The 22,086-nt window shown below is 42.9% G+C and overlaps 1 protein-coding gene across 1 annotated transcript in view; it reads right to left on the reverse strand.

Annotated features, from left to right (window-relative positions):
* The window catches only part of UGCG (UDP-glucose ceramide glucosyltransferase), a 33,297-nt gene extending 15,105 nt beyond the window's left edge, over positions 1-18,192 (reverse strand). Inside the window, exon 1 of the mRNA XM_054031904.1 lies at positions 17,963-18,192. Coding sequence (XP_053887879.1) covers positions 17,963-18,060 — 98 coding nt within the window. The 5' untranslated portion in view covers positions 18,061-18,192. The remainder of the gene's footprint in view (positions 1-17,962) is intronic.
* Between the last annotated feature and the right edge of the window lie 3,894 nt (positions 18,193-22,086).

Here is a 22,086-nt window from a genome sequence, read left to right on the forward strand (position 1 = left end):
AAAGTATTTCTGGTCTTACAAGTAAAGTACACACCAAACCTCACATTTTTGATCTATTTTCAGAGTAGCAGTCGTGTTAGTCTGTATCCGCAAAAAGAACAGGAGTACTTGTGGCACCTTAGAGACTAACAAATTTGTTAGTCTCTAAGGTGCCACAAGTACTCCTGTTCTTCATTTTTGATCTAGTTAGTTTAGTTAGTTTCAATCCTCCCTTGAATCAATCAGTCTGAACACCAAGTAGTTCACAATATTAACTTAGAAAAAAGTCACATTGAAAAATATTGACACTAGTTTATTTTGTGCATTTGATTTTATGTAATCAGTTTCTCTGCTCTTCTGTGTAGTCAGTTTCCCCTGTTTGTATGGGTCTTTCACACAGCAAGAGAGGGAAAAAAAGCTATTTATATAAATGATCACACAACTGTAAGAATTTAAAAAAAGCAGGGGCTCTACAGCAGATGTGCACTTGAAACTACTTCTAACTCTTAACAAAAAAATTGTTATCACAATCTAGTCAGTGTCCCTTTAAAGCAACAGAGTGAAATGAGGATCAAAGCATGTCAGACTGAGCTATTAATGGGAGTTAAAATGTTATAATTTGAACTCTTTCTGTGAAGTTTTACGACACATGGCAACCAAGCTACACACTTCATAAGGGTAGGCATATTCTAGGGGAAATAATTACATCAAAACACATTTCAACTACATAGTGACACTATGTCTAAATTTCACAGCCTGAAAGCTGCAATAGTGTAACTTACCAGTTAATGTTTTAAATAAAAAGGCAATAAACACCATGAAAAATTAGCACAGAAATTTTACAGGAGAGCTAAACCTATTTTCCACAAGTTTGTCTTCTAGTAAGAAGTGTGTTAGAACAGCAACCCAGCCTTTTAATTTTAAGAAAAAAAGATTTGAGATCTACATTTTCCCTTAAAGCGAGGAGAACACCAGTATTTCAGCAGAAGAATCAGGAAGAGAAATGGACTACAAACAAGGGTGAAAATGACTTGTTTACTTCACTGTCCAAGCTGAGCAAAAAATATAGAAAGTAAACAGCACCGTGGGGTAGGGGGAAAGCTTTAAGTAGAGTTTTATTTCATCAGGTAACAAGGATACTGTAGTTTTACTGCCAAGTAACAGAGGGGTAGCGTGTTAGTCTGTATCCACAAAAACAGCGAGAAGTCCGGTGACTCTTAAAGACTAAGATTTATTTGGGCATAAGCTTTCGTGGGTAAACAAACAAACAAACACACACACTTCTTCAGAGGCATGGAGTGAAAATTACAGATACAGGCATAAATATAGGCACATGAAGAGAAGGGAGTTACCATACAAGTGGCGAACCAGTGTTCACAAGTGATTTTCCACTTGTAACGCAACTCCCGTCTATTCATTAGCCTATATTTATGCCTGTATCTTTAATTTTCACTCCATGCCTCTGAAGAAGTGAGGTTTTTTACCCATCAAAGCTTATGCCCAAATAAATCTTAGTCTTTAAGGTGTCACTGGACTCCTTGTTGTTTTTAGAGTTTTACTGTATACAATTACCTTGACCAAATTCCTTTGAAAAGCTGTGTATATGAGACCCTCTGGAAATCTACTAGCACATTATATCAAGAATAGTAATAAGCCAAAAAAACAGAATGGTTTCAGAAAATGGCACAGGATTGCACTATAGGGTTTAGTGCCCTTGGGGGTCACCTACCTTTCAGACACTATGGCTATGGCTACATTATGCAGCTTTTAGCGACAGAGCCATGCCGCTAAAACATGCTGTTCACACCGGCGCTTTTAGTCGGTAAAACTTATCGTTTGGGGGGGTGTGTTTTTTTAAACACCCCTGAACGACAAAAATTTTGACGACAAAAAGCCAGTGTAGACAAAGCCTAGGTGTATGACCCACTCCCAACCCTGTTCCCCCTGCCTTTTTTTTTTTTTTTTTTTTTTAAATATCTACAGCAGAAGCAAGAGAGTGTAGACAATGACAGTCAGCTGCTGTGTAGATGGCAATAGTGGTAAAGTAATCCACTTCACGTGGGTGTTCAAAAACCAAAGTCCCATCTTCAAAGTTTTAGAAGGAAGTGACTGACTTCATAGTGCTACTGTGAAGATCATAGAAAAATAATGTTAAAAGAATATTATGGTTGCATAGACAACCACTCAAAAGTCAGTAAGTGCCAAAATTAAGATTTCCGGTATAACTTTAATTCTGCCGCTTTGTGTGTATGCATGATGACACTCTTCAGATACTTGATCACATACTATTCCTCCCCCGCCCCAAATGCCCCTGCCTCCTTATTCAGTGCACAAGATGGATGATGCTCAGGGGACAAATAAGATTGGTGTAATAAGCAAGGCTGTCATCTCTTGCTTCATTTACTGCAGAAATTGCAGATGTCAATCTCTAGTAGGATCAAGAGGCTCCCAGGAGGCTCATCTCGAAGCCATTGTGGGTAATGCTAACACTGCAAGAAAACACCCACAGCTGGCCATGTCATCCGATTCATGCTCAGGCTGTAGGGCTATAAAACTGCAGTGCAGATCTTCAGGCTCAGGCTGGATCCCAGGTTCCGAGACTCCAGGGTGGGGTAGGGGTGGTCACAGAGCCCAGGCACCAGCCTGAGCATCTATACTGAAAATTTATAGGCCCACAGCCCAAGCCCAATGAGCCCAAGTCAGCTGACATGAGCCAGCTGCATGCATTTTATTGTATTGTAGACATTCCATATGCAGTTCAGAACCCAGTTGGTCCTGGTGCGGGGTCAAAGGCTCCTGGACTAAGGGCCAGATATGTACACAAAGCTATCTTATAGCATTCTACACCAACTATAGGTATCTATTATTAATAATCTAGGGTAAGGGAAGACCGAGCCTGAGGAGATCAAAGAAGAGTCTGGTAGGGAGGGACAATTTGACTGTGACGAAAGAGAACCCTGGGAGAATTGGAGACGGTATTGAGGGGAAATAAGGAGCCAGAGAACGAAGAGCATTCAGGACAGAACAGAGTGGCAGATGCTTCGCAACACAAGAATAAGGACACCGGGGCAGATTCAGGGAAATTAGAAGGTGGAGAACAAGGTAGATGAGGAAAGGAAATGGTGCTGGGAGAGCACATTTGGAGGAGGAAGGAGGCAAGGACAAGTGAGGACAGGAGACCCAGAGAAGGAGAAGGGGGCAAAGAAGATTGAGTGGGAAATAGTTTTAATAAAAGAAGGAAGGGTCATGAAAAGGACGAGAGATTTTTATGAAGTGGGAGAAAGATAGAAGAGAAAGAAAGAAGAGATCCCAAATAATGAAGGGGGGAAACATTGCTATGGAGAACATTGGACTACATTCAGTGTAATGGAATAGGATGGCTGGAGAGCCTGGAGCTAAGCCAACACTGATTACAGGATGAGCCTCACCTGAGAGGAATTATGTGATTCCCATACAAAAGGAGCAGGATATTGCAATGAAATAGGGGAAACCCTGGAAATTAGTTATGTCTGTACACCTTGCAGGAAGCAAGAAAGCTTCAGCAGGGCCCTCAGTCAGTGGGGCAAAAGCTCAAGAAGCAGGAGAGAGAGGACAGTTCTCCAGGCAGGGAGGCCTGAGAGCCACCCTGTCCAAGCAGGGGTGAGACTGGAAAGGCCTGTGGAAAAGGGCAAACTAAAGGCAGAAGATGCTGGGAAGCAGAAAGACAGTCCCTCAAGGAAGTGGGACCGTGCCCATCTGAAATTGGGATGAAGACTCTGAGTTTGTGTTCTATTTCTGAAAGACCATGGTGTTATTTTGGATTATGAGGAAAGACAGTGAACTGGGGTCGAGGCCCAGAGTGCCAGTATGCACCTGAAGACTCAAATCGGACCCCAAGGGGAGACTGTTTGAAATACTTCTGAATTGAGTGAGTTCTTAAAGTATCCGGGGGGGGGGGGGAGGGGGAGCAGGAAATAGAGGAAGGGTGCTTTTAAGCCTTCTGGCCATGAGTGGGATCACGGGAGTGGCTGTCCGTGTTACTTACACACATGCACATGGAGAAAATAACCACGTGAAAAAGATTATCCTGCATCTTTGCCTGCTCACTAATTAATATCCCAGGATGTCAACATTCCAGCCCAAGAGCAGCTTGGAACAGTCATCACCACAAACCAGCCAGATAAGATTTCTTCCTCCGTACCTCAAACACAGATTTCTTCCCCTCCCACCAAAAAAAGTATTTCTACCCGAGGCCCCAAACTGGCAGGATTCAATCTTGGGCCTGTGTCACCTTTTTGTACATAAAACTGTTATGAGTTTGAACTCCTGTGTCTCATGTTCTTCCACAGCTAGAAGAAAGTGCTGTGTCTCCTTTTAAAAACTGCAAATTACTCTTTTTTCCACTGAGATAAATTTCAAATTTCTAGCCCTACGGGATCTCGACATACCTAGCTTTGAGGTAGTTATTTTTAAGGACAAAAAAAGTCAACAGTGGCCCAGGACTCAATCTTGGATGACCTGGCCTGGGGGGGCAAAGGGAAGGCTACTTTCAGGGAAAACTACACATTTTGGGGAGAAGGAAGAAATATTTCTGGGGCAGGTTAAAACGAAGTGGTGGTTGTTTGGACTATTCGAATGAGTAGCGGGATAGATTAGAGCAGAGTGGAAACGAGGTGGTCCAAAGTACAAGATAAATTGCAGATCCTTGTGATAATTATGAAAGTAAGTTCCCGATATAATAGTACATGGAGGAGGTACTGTGGATACCATATCTATGAGGGGCATGAGGCTTGCAGTATCGACAGGGTCCTCATGAGAGGAACAGAAACAGAAGGCATATGTAGAGGCAGCTTCTTTCGTGGAAGAAAAGTTCCTCTATTGCCAATATTACTGTAAAAAGCATGCATGTGCACTCTGGATGATAAAGAGACTGGAGCATACTATACTAGTACAAGCCTCATGGCTTACTGTCAGTACCATGAATGTACAGACAGCCCTACTATTACAGTACTACAGTGATTTTAAAATGCCATGACGACTTCCATGCTAATAACCACACAGACAGGTTTTCCCAGTTATGTGGCACAAGAATAAAAAGACAGATTTGTTTGTTTGTTAAGAAATATTTTATACAATAGATATGAACTGCTCATGCTAGGGAAAGCTTGTCATTTTCAGAATTTAGTAATTTGTTTGAATTGGCAATGATAAAAACAATTAAAAGGTATTCAATTTTATTGGAAATATGGCATAAACACACTCTAGGAGATATAAGAACAGGCTGGTTAAAAAGTAGCTATTGAAAGAGAAGAGTGAAGACAATTGGGGTGATTAGGCAATATTAAATTTTTTAAAAGTATTCTGGATCAGGTTTTGGGCATTTTAGAATGTTAACAAGATTTAAACTAAGTCACATTTATAGAAAAGCGTGCCAGTAGACACTTACCTGGATTTGAACGTGCTTTCTCTAAAATATGAGACAGACACTTACCCACTAGGCTACAATTATGAGAACTGACATTTATTAAGTTATCCATAATAGGGCTACCCATTGCCTTTGACTGCAATGAATGAATGAAAGAAAGACAGAAAGAAAGACATTGAGATTTACAAGGGGGAAAAAGTTGCTAACTATAAAAAGCTATGAAGTTCTAGGTCTAAAACTTTAAGCTCTTTGAGACCAGAGTGGTGTTTTTCTTAACAGTTTGAGAACATGGCTGTTGCATTTTGGGCACTATCACAAGGCTAGCTAGCTATATATCAAATTATTTCTAATCAAATTTAAGGGCTAACATTTCCTTGTGATATGTAGTGGTGAACTGCTGTTGTAAGGGTAAAGTTGACAAAATTCTTTAAGCTTGCTATATTTTTTTGTTTTAAATTAGTACTCACAAAGCTATCATTCTTCTCTCTTTAGATAGGATACCTAAAGTAAGTATTTACCTTCTTCCACCTTCCTCAACTCTCAGAGCCTGTACCAAGGGCTGTACCAAGTTTGCTCTCCTTCCATAATGGAGTATTTCCTAAGTGCCTATTGTGGAATATTATTATCTGGGAATAAACAATAATGGCTTCATTCCAAGAACACTGTGTGCACACATTACTGTAATTCTCTGGGAATTTAGGTTTTACGTTTTAACTTCAATGGTTACTAGTTTTCTTTTTATGAATTAGATATTTTCCTCAGTGTGAAGTGAGTGCTTTGTAAGAACAGCTCAGCTTTTCATCATTTTTCTATGTCAACAAATAGCCTTTCCCTCTGCCAGAGGTAATTCTGTCATTTCTCTTTTCTCCAGAGCCAATATACTGTACTTTACTGATACCTGTATAATCAGTCTCTAAAGCATTCAGTTGAAATAGACGCCACAGGTCTTTGACAAAAGTCTATACCACATCTACAAATTCTCCGGGACAGCTTATTCGCAAAGCCAAAGGCTTGGCATGACTCTCCATATTGAAAAAGCTACAGTCCAAAATGCAATACACGGTTTGCTCTGTATGCCTGGCAGCACCCATGGTGAACTTCATTTCCTTTTGCTGACTGCTCAACAACAGTTTCATAGTGTCTGAAAGATCGATCTTTTCTAGTTTTGAAGTGTCTAATTTTTTGTGTAAGTCACCCTGTCAATCCCATGAAGTGGTAACTTACTGGAGCAGCATTTGCTGCCAACAGGTGTCCTGTAAACCCATCCTCCCCAATACCATTCATTGCTTCGGGGAGAGGGGAGTGTCAAGTAACTCCTGCCACGCTGCAGCAATTACCTGACCTGTTCGCCGTTATCTGAATTTCAGTCACAGAATGAGTACAAATGTCCAAGTCAATCAGGTGACCACAGAATTGAATCTGAGGACATCTGCTGTTTTCCATAGCAACTTTGCACACAAAACCTGCAACTATTCCTTAATTTGTTGTTTTCTAATCACTTTCACTGTAGTCCAACACATGAGAAGACAGTGTTTCAAACAAGCATGTTAGCCCTTTCTCAATGGGTAACTTAGTTCAGAAAGAAAAACCAAGGGATGGGAAAGACTTTTTTTAAGCCCTCAAAGAAAACAAGAACAATAGATCTTCTGTAATTGTTTTTTTCTCCAACTTAAGCAAATTCATTCTTCGGCAGCAGTTCTCATGACAACTCAAGTTTTTGACAAGTACAGTTCAAAACCAGTTGAATAATGGAAAACAATCCTCTCATGAAGCTTGCATAGTGTACCTAACACTTTATATTCATTTGCACTGAGTACTGAAATCCCTCTTGGTTTGTTCTGTGATTTTCTGATTAAGAGTCAGGAGACTTGAAACATTTAGCAGCCTCAAAACACCACTACTGGGTATGTTATTGTAATGACATTGACAACATTTATCCTAACCCCTGTCTTAGCCCATGGAAGATACCACTATTCATCTTGCTGACTCTAAAGTAGCTTTCCTTTTCCGAGTGTGACAAACGCTTTTGAGGGCAGATTCCTGGGTAATAAGATACCACTGTCCAGTCCAAGACACAATGAATTCCCTCTTTCTAAATGGTTTCAGAGTGGTAGGCGTTAGTCTGTATCAGCAAAAAGAAAGAGGAGTACTTGTGACACCTTAGAGACATGAAAGCTTATGCCCAAATAAATTTGTTAGTCTCTAAGGTGCCACAAGTACTCCTCGTTCTCTTTCTAAATGTTACTCAAGCCACCCCAACAAAAAAAAAGTCTAGAATTAACATCCCCATTTTAAGTCTAACAGAACATTCTTCCCATAAAAATGGGAAAAATTGTTGGGACAAATATAAGAAACTTGCCATAGCACAATGGCTGCTAAGTCTTTCAGCTGAAGTAGTAACCCACATGCCCCTAATAATGATACTTTAAAAATGTTTGAGAGTTTTTAATTACAGGATTATGCTATTCCTTCAGAAACTACCCAAATACAGATGGTTTCATCATGCTTGACAAATAATCTTTAAAGAACAGTTACAAACATCTGTCGACTAATGTCAAGATATCAATACTACTAGCATAAGGTCTGGAAGTTTTGCAGATATTGATTCTTAAGTATCTCTAAGGCACCTGACAAAGTGATGTCTTTCCAGAGTTACATATGTAGTACTTTTAACATACCTCACTCATAAAATGCACTATGTCACGGGGCCAGGGAATAAAGAGCACTGAATTGGGAATGCACATTCAATACCATAACTTGAAATTAACTTCAGAATTTGCTTAAGGATGGCTTTTTTGTAGAATCTTTTGCTTAACTGCAATAGCTGCTTTTCACAGTGAAAAATGGGGACAGTATAAGACGTATTTGTAAAGAATTCAGAATTTCATCAATGAACTGATTATGCAAAATAGTTCTGCACTTGGGAATGAAGGTGGCTACTAATTCTAAGTTTCAATATCCCACAACATTAACTCTGCCTTAATAACCCCCTATAAATGTGATAACCCCCTATAAATGTGAGTGTTTTATAGAAAATTGCCCAATGGCCTTTATATCTAATTCTATTTGAAGCCCACTGGATCCAACCAGAATTCAAAATACAGTAATCAATCGCTCAGTACACTTGGTAGCTGCACTACAAAGGGTTTGTTTAGTTGGCTGGTTTTCACTAAAGGGAGAAGGGCAGAAGAGGTAGGCAACATTTGCATCAATGCCTTATGTATTGGCACTCATGCTAATAATGACAAGTTTCAGAGTAACAGCCGTGTTAGTCTGTATCCGCAAAAAGAAGAACAGGAGTACTTGTGGCACCTTAGAGACTAACAAATTTATTAGAGCATAAGCTTTCGTGGACTACAGCCCACTTCTTCGGATATGCATCCGAAGAAGTGGGCTGTAGTCCACGAAAGCTTATGCTCTAATAAATTTGTTAGTCTCTAAGGTGCCACAAGTACTCCTGTTCTTCTTCATGCTAATAATGATAATCTAGCTTTGCTTCCCAAGCAGAGAGAGACTATTTGCAATGATATAGCTAGCCAAAGTTCTCTCTTAGTCCTCCCCTGGTGTCATCTGCCTCCTACCCAACTGTCAAAGCCGTCTACTTCATCCCCCTGACAACTTCCATAATGTAGGTAAGGATTATCAGTACAAATATCTTTGTCATACTGAAAATTGTAAATATGGGGACCTGGTGAACCGAGCATCAAAAATAAATAGATACTATTATACTGACTGTGCTAGACACTTTTAATGAAGGACACGCCATTTTTATATTTAAAATAAAGCTGCTACAGGATTTCCAGTGTGCTGCACTATAGTTCCATAGACCCAAGAAACTTAGCTGCAATTTAGGTTCAGACCTTGCTCTTACTTCAAGAGGATTTTAGATTGGGAGCTCTTTCATGGTCTCTTACTAAACTGAGCGAATGAGAAGGTCTTAATTGGAACATCTCTCCCAACTCTACTCTGTATCCACAAATTGCTAGATATATTGATTTTTGCTCTAATTTCTGATGTCTTATGGACAGGATGCACGTTAACCTTTCCTTATGGATTATGGAACACTGTCTCTTCGTGGCTGCATATTAGAAAGTACAAGCCAATGGAAACCATGTCAGGTTAAAGTGTTTCCTTGCTAACGTATTATTAAACTCGAAGTTTCAGAATTCTGACTCTTCATTATTGGTTTGTTTTTGCATTTACTCAGTATGGACAGAAAAACTAGACTTAGCTTTACTTGCTAGTTCTTAAATCCCAATACAACAAAGCACAGTTTAAACTGCAAACCCTACAAAGAATGTTTAAATCTACCACCATTTGACATCCCACACACCCCAAATTTAAATGTCATGACAATATTTCCATTTTTCTTTACAAAATCTAAATCATGTGATTATCTCTTTGAATAGTTTTTGAAAATGATTGATTTTAAAAATTTCAAAAAGTTCATACATGCTGTCTTTCTGTCACACATTACTTCAGCCACAGAGATGTCAAGATCACTAACTCTATGCAGTTAGTCTACCTCAGAAAAGTCTGTTGAACAGCTTGTGAAAAAACAAGGTTTTCCACAACATGGAAGTCAGAAGGCTTAAGACTCCAAAGATTATGGTAAAAAGAAAGCTTTCTCCCTTTGGAGAAGTGATCATTGTGCTTCTAAATCAGTTACATGCATGACACCCATGGTCTTAGACAGGAGATGCTGTGACACCATCTGATTCATCTTTTTTTATCCTGGAATATCACTCCTTCAACTAAATTTATGACATTTCAAAGATTTCTGAAGGAACAGGATAGGTTGACATTACATATTCTTCTTTCCACAGAAAAATAGTTAAGGCCCTAATTCTGCAAATGATTGGGTTCAGCAGTCTGCCTGTGCACATATGCTACCAATGCAGGATAAAGGCCTAAGTTTGTCCTTGACCGTGAGCCCACAGTACTTTGGGCCAGCAAATTATTTCTCTGTCTTGGGTGTGGAACTGTAGTCAAGAATCCAGAAGCCAGTCTCAGAGAGACACTGAGCAAGATGTCCCAGCTAACAACGCCACCTCCAAAAGCACAGACTATTCAACGTGCAATGTCCAGGCTAGCACAAACTATTAAAAACTATCTGCCCAATTTTAACTACTGGTCCTAGAACATTCAAGTTATTTAATTTGTCATAAAAACCAAATCACAAAGACTTCACAGCCACATTCAAGACAAACTAACCCCAGCCCAGCCCCTGCAAAAACTGAAAATACACCTAAAATAGAGCAGGAAGTACAAGAGCACAGACAGCTGAAGTTGAAATAGAATCATGACATGGAAAGAAAAGAGGCAATTTAATAAAATTATTAACAATTCTTTAATTTTTGTGGAATAAGAAAAAAGTCTCAAGATTATAATCTTCTCTAGTAAACCTCTAGTATCAGAGGACACATGATTCTAGGAAGCACAAATGATTCTAGATGTCCAGAAAATGAAGTGTTCCATTAAAAAAAAAAAAAAGCATGAATATAATATACCATTATCACATTTAGTTGAATAAAAGGTCAGCTGCAAGTTCTTTGCTATAAAATTGTCACACTGCTGCAATATTTACATTAAACAAAGACAGGAAGCCATTATCAAATGCTATTCTCAAGTATATAACAATTGTTTGATTTGATAACACTTCCTTCTTCAACCAATCGCTACTCTGCACCCTGTACACACTATTGCCTGGCAAAGAGGCATGATAACCCTGACAGATAGATTGGTTTAGTTTTGCATTTGTTTTAGGAGGTGGGGCAGAAATCAGCCTTCAATTTTCATACTGGTACATCTGAAAGGGAAAATATTAAATATGGAAGAAGATGACCTAAAATACAATGCAACAATACTAGAAATAATTGTTAACTGAATTAACTGTCCAGCTGCAATACGGTAGTTTTAACAGAAGGAAAAAATCAGTGGCAATTTGGTCTTCTAGGAAGAGTTCTGTTCATTACAGCAATTTCTGGAAACTGTTTGTTTTGGAGTTAGTTTAACACTGTGTTGCCAATGTATTCTAAATCATTATTGGGGAGTCCAAAATTAAGCAAAACATCATTTCATGATCTACGTTGTCCAACAGAAACATTAAGTCTTACTCACAAAAAGGAATTAGCAGATATATTGCTAGTTGCTCTGGGTATGCGAAAGACAACTCATTAACCTAACTTAAGATAGGCATTACTTCAGAACAAAACAAATGGGGAGGGGGTACCTAACTTATGCTGCCACTGAACATCATAAGCTATTTAACAGAAAACTCTATTAATTTTGCTCAATCCAAAAATGATAAAAATTCTCACTGAGAGAAACTTCTTGCCACATATAATTACATTTGAAAGATACTTAAATTTGGTATTCCTGAGCCTCAACATCAGAGCAGCACTACTGAAAAGTGTTATTTATGACAAAGCCATGTTTAGAGCCAAATCTTAGGGCTAGTCTACACTGGCAACACTAAGGCCTTGGCTACACTAGGGACTTGCCAGCGCTGTGAAGCATGAGCGTAGTCGTGCCGCCAGCACTGTGAGAGCTCTCTCGCAGCACTGTACGTACTCCACCTCTCCGAGGGGAATAGCTGGCAGCACTGTGAGAGCTCTCGCAGCACTGTACGTACTCCACCTCTCCGAGGGGAATAGCGTGCAGCGCTGCTGGCACAGATTACACTGGTGCTTTACAGCGCTGTACTCGCTGCGCTCAGGAGGGGGTTTTTTCACACCCCCGAGCGCAGCAAGTTGCAGCGCTGTACACCTCCAGTGTAGCAAAGGCCTCAAGCGCAGCCACGGCAGCGCTTTAACGTGGCTTGTGTGGTCGTGGCAAAAAAACCCACCTCCACGAGGGACGTGGCTCCCAGCGCTGTGCACTGTCTACACTGGCGCTTTACAGCGCTGAAACTTGCTGCACTCAGGGGGGTGACTCAGACTCATAGACATTAAGGTCAGAAGGGACCATTATGATCATCCGGTCTGACCCCCTGCATGCCGCAGGCCGCAAGACCCTTCCCTGGACTCTACCGTTGAAGTCCCCAATCCTGTGTTTTAGTGACTTCAATTGGCTGAAACCCTCCTGCTAGTGATCCCTGCCCCATGCTGCGGAGGAAGGCGAAAAACCTCCAGAGGCTCAGCCAATCTACCCTGGAGGAAAATTCCTTCCCGACCCCAAATATGGCGATCAGTAATACCCCGAGCATATAGGCAAGAGTCTCTAGCCTGACCCATGTTGGCCATTATGCTGTTCATGTACCATTGCTTGGTTTTCCTTGGCTACTATGTTTTATCATTAAACCATTCCCTCCATAAACTTATCCAACTTAATCTTAAAACCAGACAGGTCCGTCGCCCCCCACCGTTTCCCTCGGAAGGCCGTTCCAATATTTCACCCCTCTGATGGTCAGAAACCAGGGTTTTTTCACACCCCTGAGTGGGAAAGTTGCAGCACTGTAAATTGCACTTAGGCTGGTGTAATTTATGTTAGGGGGTGGCTTATTCACACCCCCGAGCGACGTAACACCGACGTAAGCTCCAGTGTGTACATAGGGTTAGATACAGTAGGATAAATCCTATTTCCACTGAAACAGAACTTCCTACAGAAGTCAGTGGGAGCAGGATTTGGCCCTAAATGTATTTCCTTTATATTTTAATATTGCACAGTAGCCTAGTGAACTAATAAACCAGGTTTCATACCTATACTAAATAGTCTAAGAGTAGGATAACTACTTCAATCAAATCTCAGTGGTAGGGAGATCTTCCCCCTTAAGTTATTTTAGGTATACACACCAACAGTAGTATCAATTACTATGATTACAATGCTGTTTTATCTGAGCACCTTATAAACATTACTGAATTTATCTTTGCAATACTTCTATTTAGTATCAGCCTCATTTTATAGATGGGAAATTGAGGTGCAGATATTAAATGACTTGCCCAAGATCACACAAGGAGTCTGTAGAAGGGCTGGGAACTGAATGCAAGTCTTTAAAGACTTGGTCCAGTGCCTTAACCATAAATCCATCCTTCCTACCTTGCTTTCACCTCTCTCAAAATTTCTGCAGCATGCAAGAAAATACTACAGGTGACAACATCTATAGTAAAGGCTACCTGACACTTTATAAAACCCTGCCTTCAGTTACTTATAACTGCCAAAAAAGCCAGTCTGAGGCAAAAAAGCATGGAAAATTTCAGCCTAAACAGTCTAAATTTGGAAAAAATTCAGCTGTATCCAAGAATGAGGTTAGGGAATTGTTTCAGTCATTAAAAAGGACAAAACCCAAAATTCAACCATTTCCCTGAGATGCTCAATTGCCTCCCTACCTTGAAACAAGGACCTGAAATTTGGCAGGGGGTCATCTGGGTGACAGAAATTAGTCTTTTTCCTTCCTCAAGAAAATCTGTCCAGATTTCACCAAATTATAAAATCTTGGGGGGAGGGGAGGGGATCTCAAATTACACATTCTCCATAGAGACTTCGGAGTCTGGCAGTGAAATTATCCAAAGATTCCATCTCCTTTGAGAACGTTCCACCCCCTCACAGCTTCTATCTGCAACCAACATGCACATGCACCATCCACACAAAGCAACAGAGTGTGCACCACCCCAGAGCACGAGGGGATGAGCTGGATTTTCCCTGCCAGTCTGCTGCGGCACCAGAACTGAGCTGAAAGACGGTCTCTCCTGTGCTGCCAATGCTTTCCTTGCTGGTGCCCAGGCACCATGGAAAAGGAGTAAAGTGGCCTGACTCAGATTCAGAAGGGTGAGGGGGAAGAGGTGCAAGGCAAGGAGGGGAGAGGGTCAAGAACAGATCAAGATGAGAAGAAGGGGCGGGAGCTGGGTCAGAGTGGAACAGGTGCATGAATCAGACAGGAGTGGAGGAAGCTAGGAGCTGAAGGGCTGTAACCACTAGAGATCACTTCCCTACATAATCTGGAATCAAAACCATTATTCTTGAATTTCAACATTCCTTTGGTGGCTACCAAAACAGCTGTGAAAGCCAAAGGCAAAGTGTGTCTCCATCTCCCTCTAGAGGCAGGTCCACACAGAAGATGATAGTCTTTTACCAGTTACTCTGTAGCTTACATGCTTCAGGACTGTGCCATGCAGCTAAAGATTCCAACCTCACTAATGAAACATGTGGGGAGTTTAAAGCTGAATGTGCCAAATTTATTTTGGGTGCCCAATTTTAGAAGACTAGGACCCAATTTTTCAGAATATGTAGCATATTATGGCACTATGCATGTTCAGATCAGAGCTCCTACTGTGCTCAGTTGCAGGAGAACTGAGAACTCAAAACTGTAAATGCAGGTATCTCAAGTCGGGTACAGAAAAGGAGTGGCCAACTGTGGACATTTTCATTTAAGTGATTTGCCAAGCACCACACAGATACTCTATGGCTAAGGCAAGGATAAAATCCAGTTCTCCAGGGTGGCATTCAATTTCCTTAACCACAATACCATCTAATCTCTTCCTGCAATCCCCTGCATCATTCACCACACATCTTCCAACTTCTGCAGCAAATGAGACAGGCATCTTACCAACAACAGTGACAGAAGGAATGAATTTAAAAAAAAATAGTATGTCATCATGTAATTAAAGACTATCATCATGCAAATACACGGGGACAAAGGGGGACAAATTAAGGATACACAGGCAATCTTAATTCAGGCATTTCTTAACTCTATGTTTATAAATAAATAAATCTATGTTAAAAGAACACAATGTCTATCAAGCTCAATGTAAGTAATTAGCATTAAAATAGTACAACCATAAATCCAGTGTTACTCAGACTCTCTCACTCATTGGTTCAAAAGTTCTTTTTTAAACATATATCTTGGAATGCTATAAATTTGAATACACCATTTTAAATGTTTCTTTTTAATTTTAGAGAGTCATTTGCACTACTCTGGAAGAATTTTGAATGGATACCATTGGAAAACATTACTTCATTTAAAAACGTTAAATTTAAATCGAGTGCTGGGGGAGGAGGGGAATCAAGAACTAGTCCTTGTTTTTTCCATGTAGTAGTTTTTTTAAGGGGGGGGGGGAAAAGAAGAGAGAAACACAGTAGAGTGCTTCAATCAAAGATACATTTAACAGAAACGTAACTCTGTCCAAACAAGCCTACGAGCATTCCACAACCTCCCAGGTTCAATTTAAGTAACTTTCAGTTCGACAGACTGAAACTATCTCCTGTTTGATGTTTAAGGCTGCAGTTCTACAATCCCTTGCTTTCAGAACTCTCATTGACTTTGATGGGAGTCTTGCGGGAAAACATCTGGCTCCTGCAGGAACTTCAGATAACAGTACACGAAGGGGAGTGCCATACCATTCCTGTACAGTTAACTTTCAAGGAAGGAAGGTATGGTTTCTTGAGTGAATATGGAAGCGAAATGCAATTGAATTACAATAAAATTATTAATGCTCATATGTGGGTTTTCATAATTCAGTCATAGCCACAAATTCCAGAAATGAAATCCTGGCCTGCTGGCCACACTACAGTCAATGGGAGTTTTGCCATTGATTTCACTTAGGCCAGGATTTCACAGACAACTAATTGTGGTATGGCTGAGTGAACAGCAAGACAGGAGACCCTGGTGGCACAAACACCACATAACATGAAACAAAAACACAAAATGAAGACTTGCATCATTTACTAACAGCAGAACCTTTGATACTCTGTTACAGTATATTCTACAACAGCTACAGGAAAACCCATTTGCAGTAACCAATACATTGCTGTAGTCATTATAAGGTAAATTTGGACTTTTATTTGAACAATACTGATTGCATTCAAAAGGAACCCATCTCTTAATTTTCTCTCCCATTTTAAATACACACATCAATTCCCGCACACAGCCCAAGCAGAAATGCTTGGTCAATCATAATAATAAACAGTAGCAGGGCGCTATTTTTAAGTACCTCTTCTCTTCAGAGCTAGAACAATAAATATACAGCACATATTTATACCTGCCTACGGTATCTTCACTCCATGCATCTGATAAAGTGGGTCATAGCCCACGAAAGCTTATGCCTAAATAAATTTTAGTCTCTAAGGTGCCACAAGGACTCCTCATTGTTTTTGCTGATACAGACTAATACAGCTACCACTCTGAAACCTGTCTTCAGAGCTAGTTATCTAGGCAGATCCAGACCAGTATTCATTCCCCCTGCCATTATAAATTATCTTGAGAAACCTTGTCAGTGTAAATATCACTAAAATTAAGACTGTTCAATGTTGTGTGCTATTTAAGACTGAGCTGTTGTCTGCATCCTTCTAAAGGATGCTCAACATAACATTTTATGACTGCTGTCCCTAAGAGACCCTCACAAGAAACCTAAGGTTCCTTCCCAAGGCTATGCCACCAAGCAAACACTTTAAATGCAACAACAACAACAAAAAGAATGAAAAGCACACACTTATCACTGTAAGATCAGTACATAAGAAAGGAAGGTATGGTGGCGAAGGCCAGGAGCTGCAGGTAATAGAGCCCCAAACAAAAGGCAAACTCACATATTTAACAATTGAGATGTATTAGGGCAGGAAGGGGGAGACTCATGGGTGTGTGTGTGTGTATTCTGGGGGTGCAGGCTTGTGTGTGTGTAAAAACAATGAGGGCAGGCTCACTGGTCCGTGTATGTTATGAAAAGGCAGGTTTATAGGAGCATGCATGTATATACGATGTAGCAGCAGGGTTATGGATGTGCATATATTATGGGTGTGAGTGTGTTGGTGTCAATAGGCAGAAAGCTCGGGGAGGGCATGTTGGGGGGGGCAGTCAGGTTCAAGGGGATCCATGTGTTAGAGGGCAGGCTGGTGGGGGGTTCATGTGTCAAGAGGTGGTAGGCTGAGGATGGTGTAGCTCAGGGGATCCATGTCACATGTATGTGGGGGGTCTGGCTCATGGGGATCCATGTGTCGGGGGGGGGCTAGGTGGGGTCTGGCTTGTGAGGATCCATGTCTCGGGGGTCCATGTGTCGGGAAGGTTGTGTTGTGTGAGGGGTGGGTCCAGCTCAGGCGGCTCCATGTCTCCAGGGGTCCTGTCCAGCTCAGAGGGATCCATGTGTCGGGGAAGGTCGATGTGTCGGGGAGGAGGGGGGTTGAGTGGGGGGCAGAACCAACTGAGGGGATCCATGTGTTGGGGAGGGTCGATGTGTGTGGGGGGGGCTGAGGGGGGATAGGCCCAGCTCAGGGGGGCCACGTGTCGGGGGTCCATGTGTCGGGGGGGCTGAGTGGGAGGCGGGTCCGGCTCTGGGGGGCCCATGTGTCGGGGGGACTGAGCGGGGGCAGACCCGGCTCAGGGGGGGCCATGTGTCGGGGGGGGCAGAACGGTTCCCCCCGTACCAGGGGAGGGAGGCTGCCCAGGCGATAGGCACACGAAGCTCCCCGGAGGGAAGTAAATCACCCAGCAATGCCCGCTCCCTTCCGTACAGGGCCGGCGAGCGAAGGGAGCTGCGGCGAGTCCACCTCCGCTCCCAGGGGCGGCAGTCGGGCCAAGCCCCCTCGCTGCGGGGCGGCGCCGCCTTGGGGGACGCGGCGAGGACCCCGGGCCAGCCCCGCGGCCGCACTTACGTGTAGATGATGGACATGAAATGCATGAGCCACAGCACGACGAAGAGGATGAGCCCGAAGATGGCGAGTCCGTCCAAGGCCAGGGCCAGCAGCGCCATCCCCTCCCCGGGGCCGCGCACGCAGCGAGAGGCGCTGGCCGGGCCGCTCCGACCCCCGCTGACGGCTCTCCCCGCAGTCCCCTCCTCGGTCCGCGCCTGCCGGACACGCCGCGCTCCACCCCGCCGCTGCTCGCGCACTAAACGAAACGGCTCGCCTCGCGCTGACAACCCTGTGGCGCCCCGCCCCGCCCCTCTGTCACTCGCCAAGGCCACGCCCCCGCTCGCCCCGCCTCTCCCACGCAGTGACGCCATCCGCTTGGCAGCCCCGTCCCGCCCTGCCTGTCTCTCGGCTGCCGCCGGGTGTCAGCTCTGAGGAGGGAGGGGCGGGAACGAGGGGGCAGGAGTCTCGCGGGAGAGGAGTGAGTCACGGCGAGGGCGGCAGTGATGTCACGGCCCCGTGAGGGGCACCTGCTCACAGGAACAGCTCCTCCCTGCTGGGAGGGGTGAAGGGGGACTGCGGGGCGGGAGGGGAGCTGGGGCGGGAGGGGACAGGAAGGAGAGGAGGGGAACTTGGGAGGGGGGAGCTGGGAAGGGAGAGGACAGAGAAAGGAGAGGAGGGGTACTGGGGAGGGAGGGTTGGGAGAGGGGGAGCTAGGAGAAGAGGGGACAGGGAGGAGAGGAGGGGGAACTGGGGAGGGAGGGGTTAGGAGAGGGGGAGCTGGGAAGGGAGAGGACAGAGGAAGGAGAGGAGGGGTACTGGGGAGGGATGGGTTGGGAGAGGGGGAGCTAGGAGAGGAGGGGTACTGGGGAGGGAGGGTTGGGAGAGGGGGAGCTAGGAGAAGAGGGGACAGGGAGGAGAGGAGGGGGAACTGGGGAGGGAGGGTTGGGAAAGGGGGAGCTGGGCAGAGGGGACAGGAAGTAGAGGAGGGGTACTGGGGAGGGGGGAGCTGAGAAGGGAGAGGACAGAGGAAGGAGAGGAGGGGGAACTGGGGAGGGAGGGGTTAGGAGAGGGGGAGCTGGGAAGGGAGAGGACAGAGGAAGGAGAGGAGGGGTACTGGGGAGGGATGGGTTGGGAGAGGGGGAGCTAGGAGAAGAGGGGACAGGGAGGAGAGGAGGGGGAACTGGGGAGGGAGGGTTGGGAGAGGGGGAACTGGATGATAATTCTGTGCTCTAATAAGAATATAACAGTAGGGATCTATTATTGACCACCTGACCAGGACAGTGATAGTGACTGTGAAATGCTAAGGGAGATTAGAGAGGGTATCAAAATAAATAACTCAATAATAGTGGGGGATTTCAATTATCCCCATATTGACTGGGTATATGTCACCTCAGGACGATAAAAACAGGTCCCAAAACAGACCCCTGCGGTACCCCACTCGTTATGCCTTTCCAGCAGGATTGGGAACCATTAACAACAACTCTCTGAGTACGGTTATCCAGCCAGTTATGCACCCACCTTATAGGAGCCCCATCTAAATTGTATTTGCCTAGTTTATCGATAAGAATATAATGCGAGACCGTATCAAATGCATTACTAAAGTCTAGGTATACCACATCCACAGCTTCACCCTTATCCACAAGGCTCGTTATCCTATCAAAGAAAGCTATCAGATTGGTTTCACATGATTTGTTCTTCACAAATCTATGCTGGCTGTTCCCTATCACCTTACCACCTTCCAAGTGTTTGCAGATGATTTCCTTAATTATTTGCTCCATTATCTTCCCTGGCACAGAAGTTAAACTAACTGGTCTGTAGTTTCCTGGGTTGTTTTTATTTCCCTTTTTATAGATGGGCACTATATTTGCCCTTTTCCAGTCTTCTGGAATCTCTCCTGTCTCCCATGATTTTCCAAAGATAATAGCTAGAAGCTCAGATACCTCCTCTATTAGCTCCTTGAGTATTCTAGGATGCATTTCATCAGGCCCTGGTGACTTGCAGGCATCTAACTTTTCTAAGTGATTTTTAACTTGTGCTTTTTTTATTTTATCTGCTAAACCTACCCCCTTCCCATTAGCATTCACTATGTTAGGCATTCCTTCAGACTTCTCGGTGAAGACCGAAACAAAGAAGTCATTAAGCATCTCTGCCATTTCCAAGTTTCCTGTTACTGTTTCTCCCTCTTCACTAAGCAGTGGGCCTACCCTGTCTTTGGTCTTCCTCTTGCTTCTAATGTATTGATAAAAAGTCTTCTTATTTCCCTTTATTCCCGTAGCTAGTTTGAACTCATTTTGTGCCTTTGCCTTTCTAATCTTGCCCCTGCATTCCTGTGTTGTTTGCCTATATTCATCCTTTGTAATCTGTCCTAGTTTCCATTTTTTATATTTTGTAGGTGACAAATCTGAGGAATTGTCACAGATTGAAGGGTAATTAGAGGAGGTTTTGGAATTAATTGATAAATTGAACAGTAACAAGTACCCGGAACCAGATGACATTCACCCAAGAGTTCTGAAAAAACTCAAATGTGAAATTGCGGAACTATTAACTATGGTTTGTAACCAGTCCTTTAAATCAGCTTCTGTACCCAATGACTGGAAGATAGCTAATGTAACGCCAATATTTAAAAAGGGCTTTAGAGGTGATCCCGGCAATTACAGACCGGTAAGTCTAACATCAGTATCGGGCAAATTAGTTGAAACAATAGTAAAGAATAAAATTGTCAGACACATAGAAGAACATAAATTGTTGGGCAAAAGTCAACATGGTTTCTGTAAAGGGAAATCATGTCTTACTAATCTATTAGAGTTCTTTGAAGGGGTCAACAAACATGTGGACAAGGGGGATCCAGTGGACATAGTGTACTTAGATTTCCAGAAAGCCTTTGACAAGGTCCCTCACCAAAGGCTCTTACGTAAATTAAGTTGTCATGGGATAAGAGGGAAGATCCTTTCATGGACTGAGAACTGATTAAAAGACAGGGAACAAAGGGTAGGAATAAATGGTAAATTTTCAGAATGGAGAGGGGTAACTAGTGGTGTTCTCCAAGGGTTAGTCCTAGGACCAATCCTATTCAACTTATTCATAAATGATCTGCAGAAAGGGATGAACAGTGAGGTGGCAAAGTTTGCAGATGATACTAAACTGCTCAAGATAGTTAAGACCAAAGCAGACTGTGAAGAACTTCAAAAAGATCTCACAAAGCTAAGTGATCGGGCAACAAACTGGCAAATGAAATTTAATGTGGATAAATGTAAAGTAATGCACATTGGAAAAAATAACCCCAACTATACATACAATATGATGGGGGCTAATTTAGCTACAGCTAATCAGGAAAGAGGTCTTGGAGTCATCATGGATAGTTCTCTGAAGACGTCCACGCAGTGTGCAGCGGCAGGATGTTAGGAATCATTAAAAAAGAGAGAATAAGATGGAGAATATCTTATTGCCCTTATATAAATCCATGGTACACCCACATCTTGAATACTGCATACAGATGTGGTGTCTACATCTCAAAAAAGATATACTGGCATTAGAAAAGGTTCAAAGAAGGGCAACTAAAATGATTAGGGGTTTGGAATGGGTCCCATATGAGGAGAGATTAAAGAGGCTAGGACTTTTCAGCTTGGAAAAGAGGAAACTAAGGGGGGATATGATAGAGGTATATAACTTCATGAGTGGTGTGGAGAAAGTGAATAAGTAAAAGTTATTTACTTGTTCCCATAATATAAGAACTAGGGACCACCAAATGAAATTCATGGGCAGCAGGTTTAAAACAAATAAAAGGAAGTTCTTCTTCACACAGTGCACAGGCAACGTTAGGAATTCCTTGTCTGAGGAGGTTGTGAAGGCTAGGACTATAACAGGGTTTAAAAGAGAACTAGATAAATTCATGGAGGTTAAGTCCATTAATGGCTATTAGCCAGGATGGGTAAGGAATGGTGTCCTAGCTTCTGTTTGTCAGAGGGTGGAGATGGATGGCAGGAGAGAGATCACTTGATCATTACCTGTTAGGTTCACTCCCTCTGGGGCACCTGGCATTGGCCACTGTCAGTAGACAGGATACTGGGATGGATGGACCTTTGGTCTGACCCAGTATGGCCATTCTTATGTTCTTATGGGACAGAGGAAGGAGAGGAGGGGGAACT

This window comes from Malaclemys terrapin, chromosome 6, assembly GCF_027887155.1.
Source record: "Malaclemys terrapin pileata isolate rMalTer1 chromosome 6, rMalTer1.hap1, whole genome shotgun sequence".
Taxonomy (NCBI): Eukaryota; Metazoa; Chordata; order Testudines; family Emydidae; genus Malaclemys; species Malaclemys terrapin.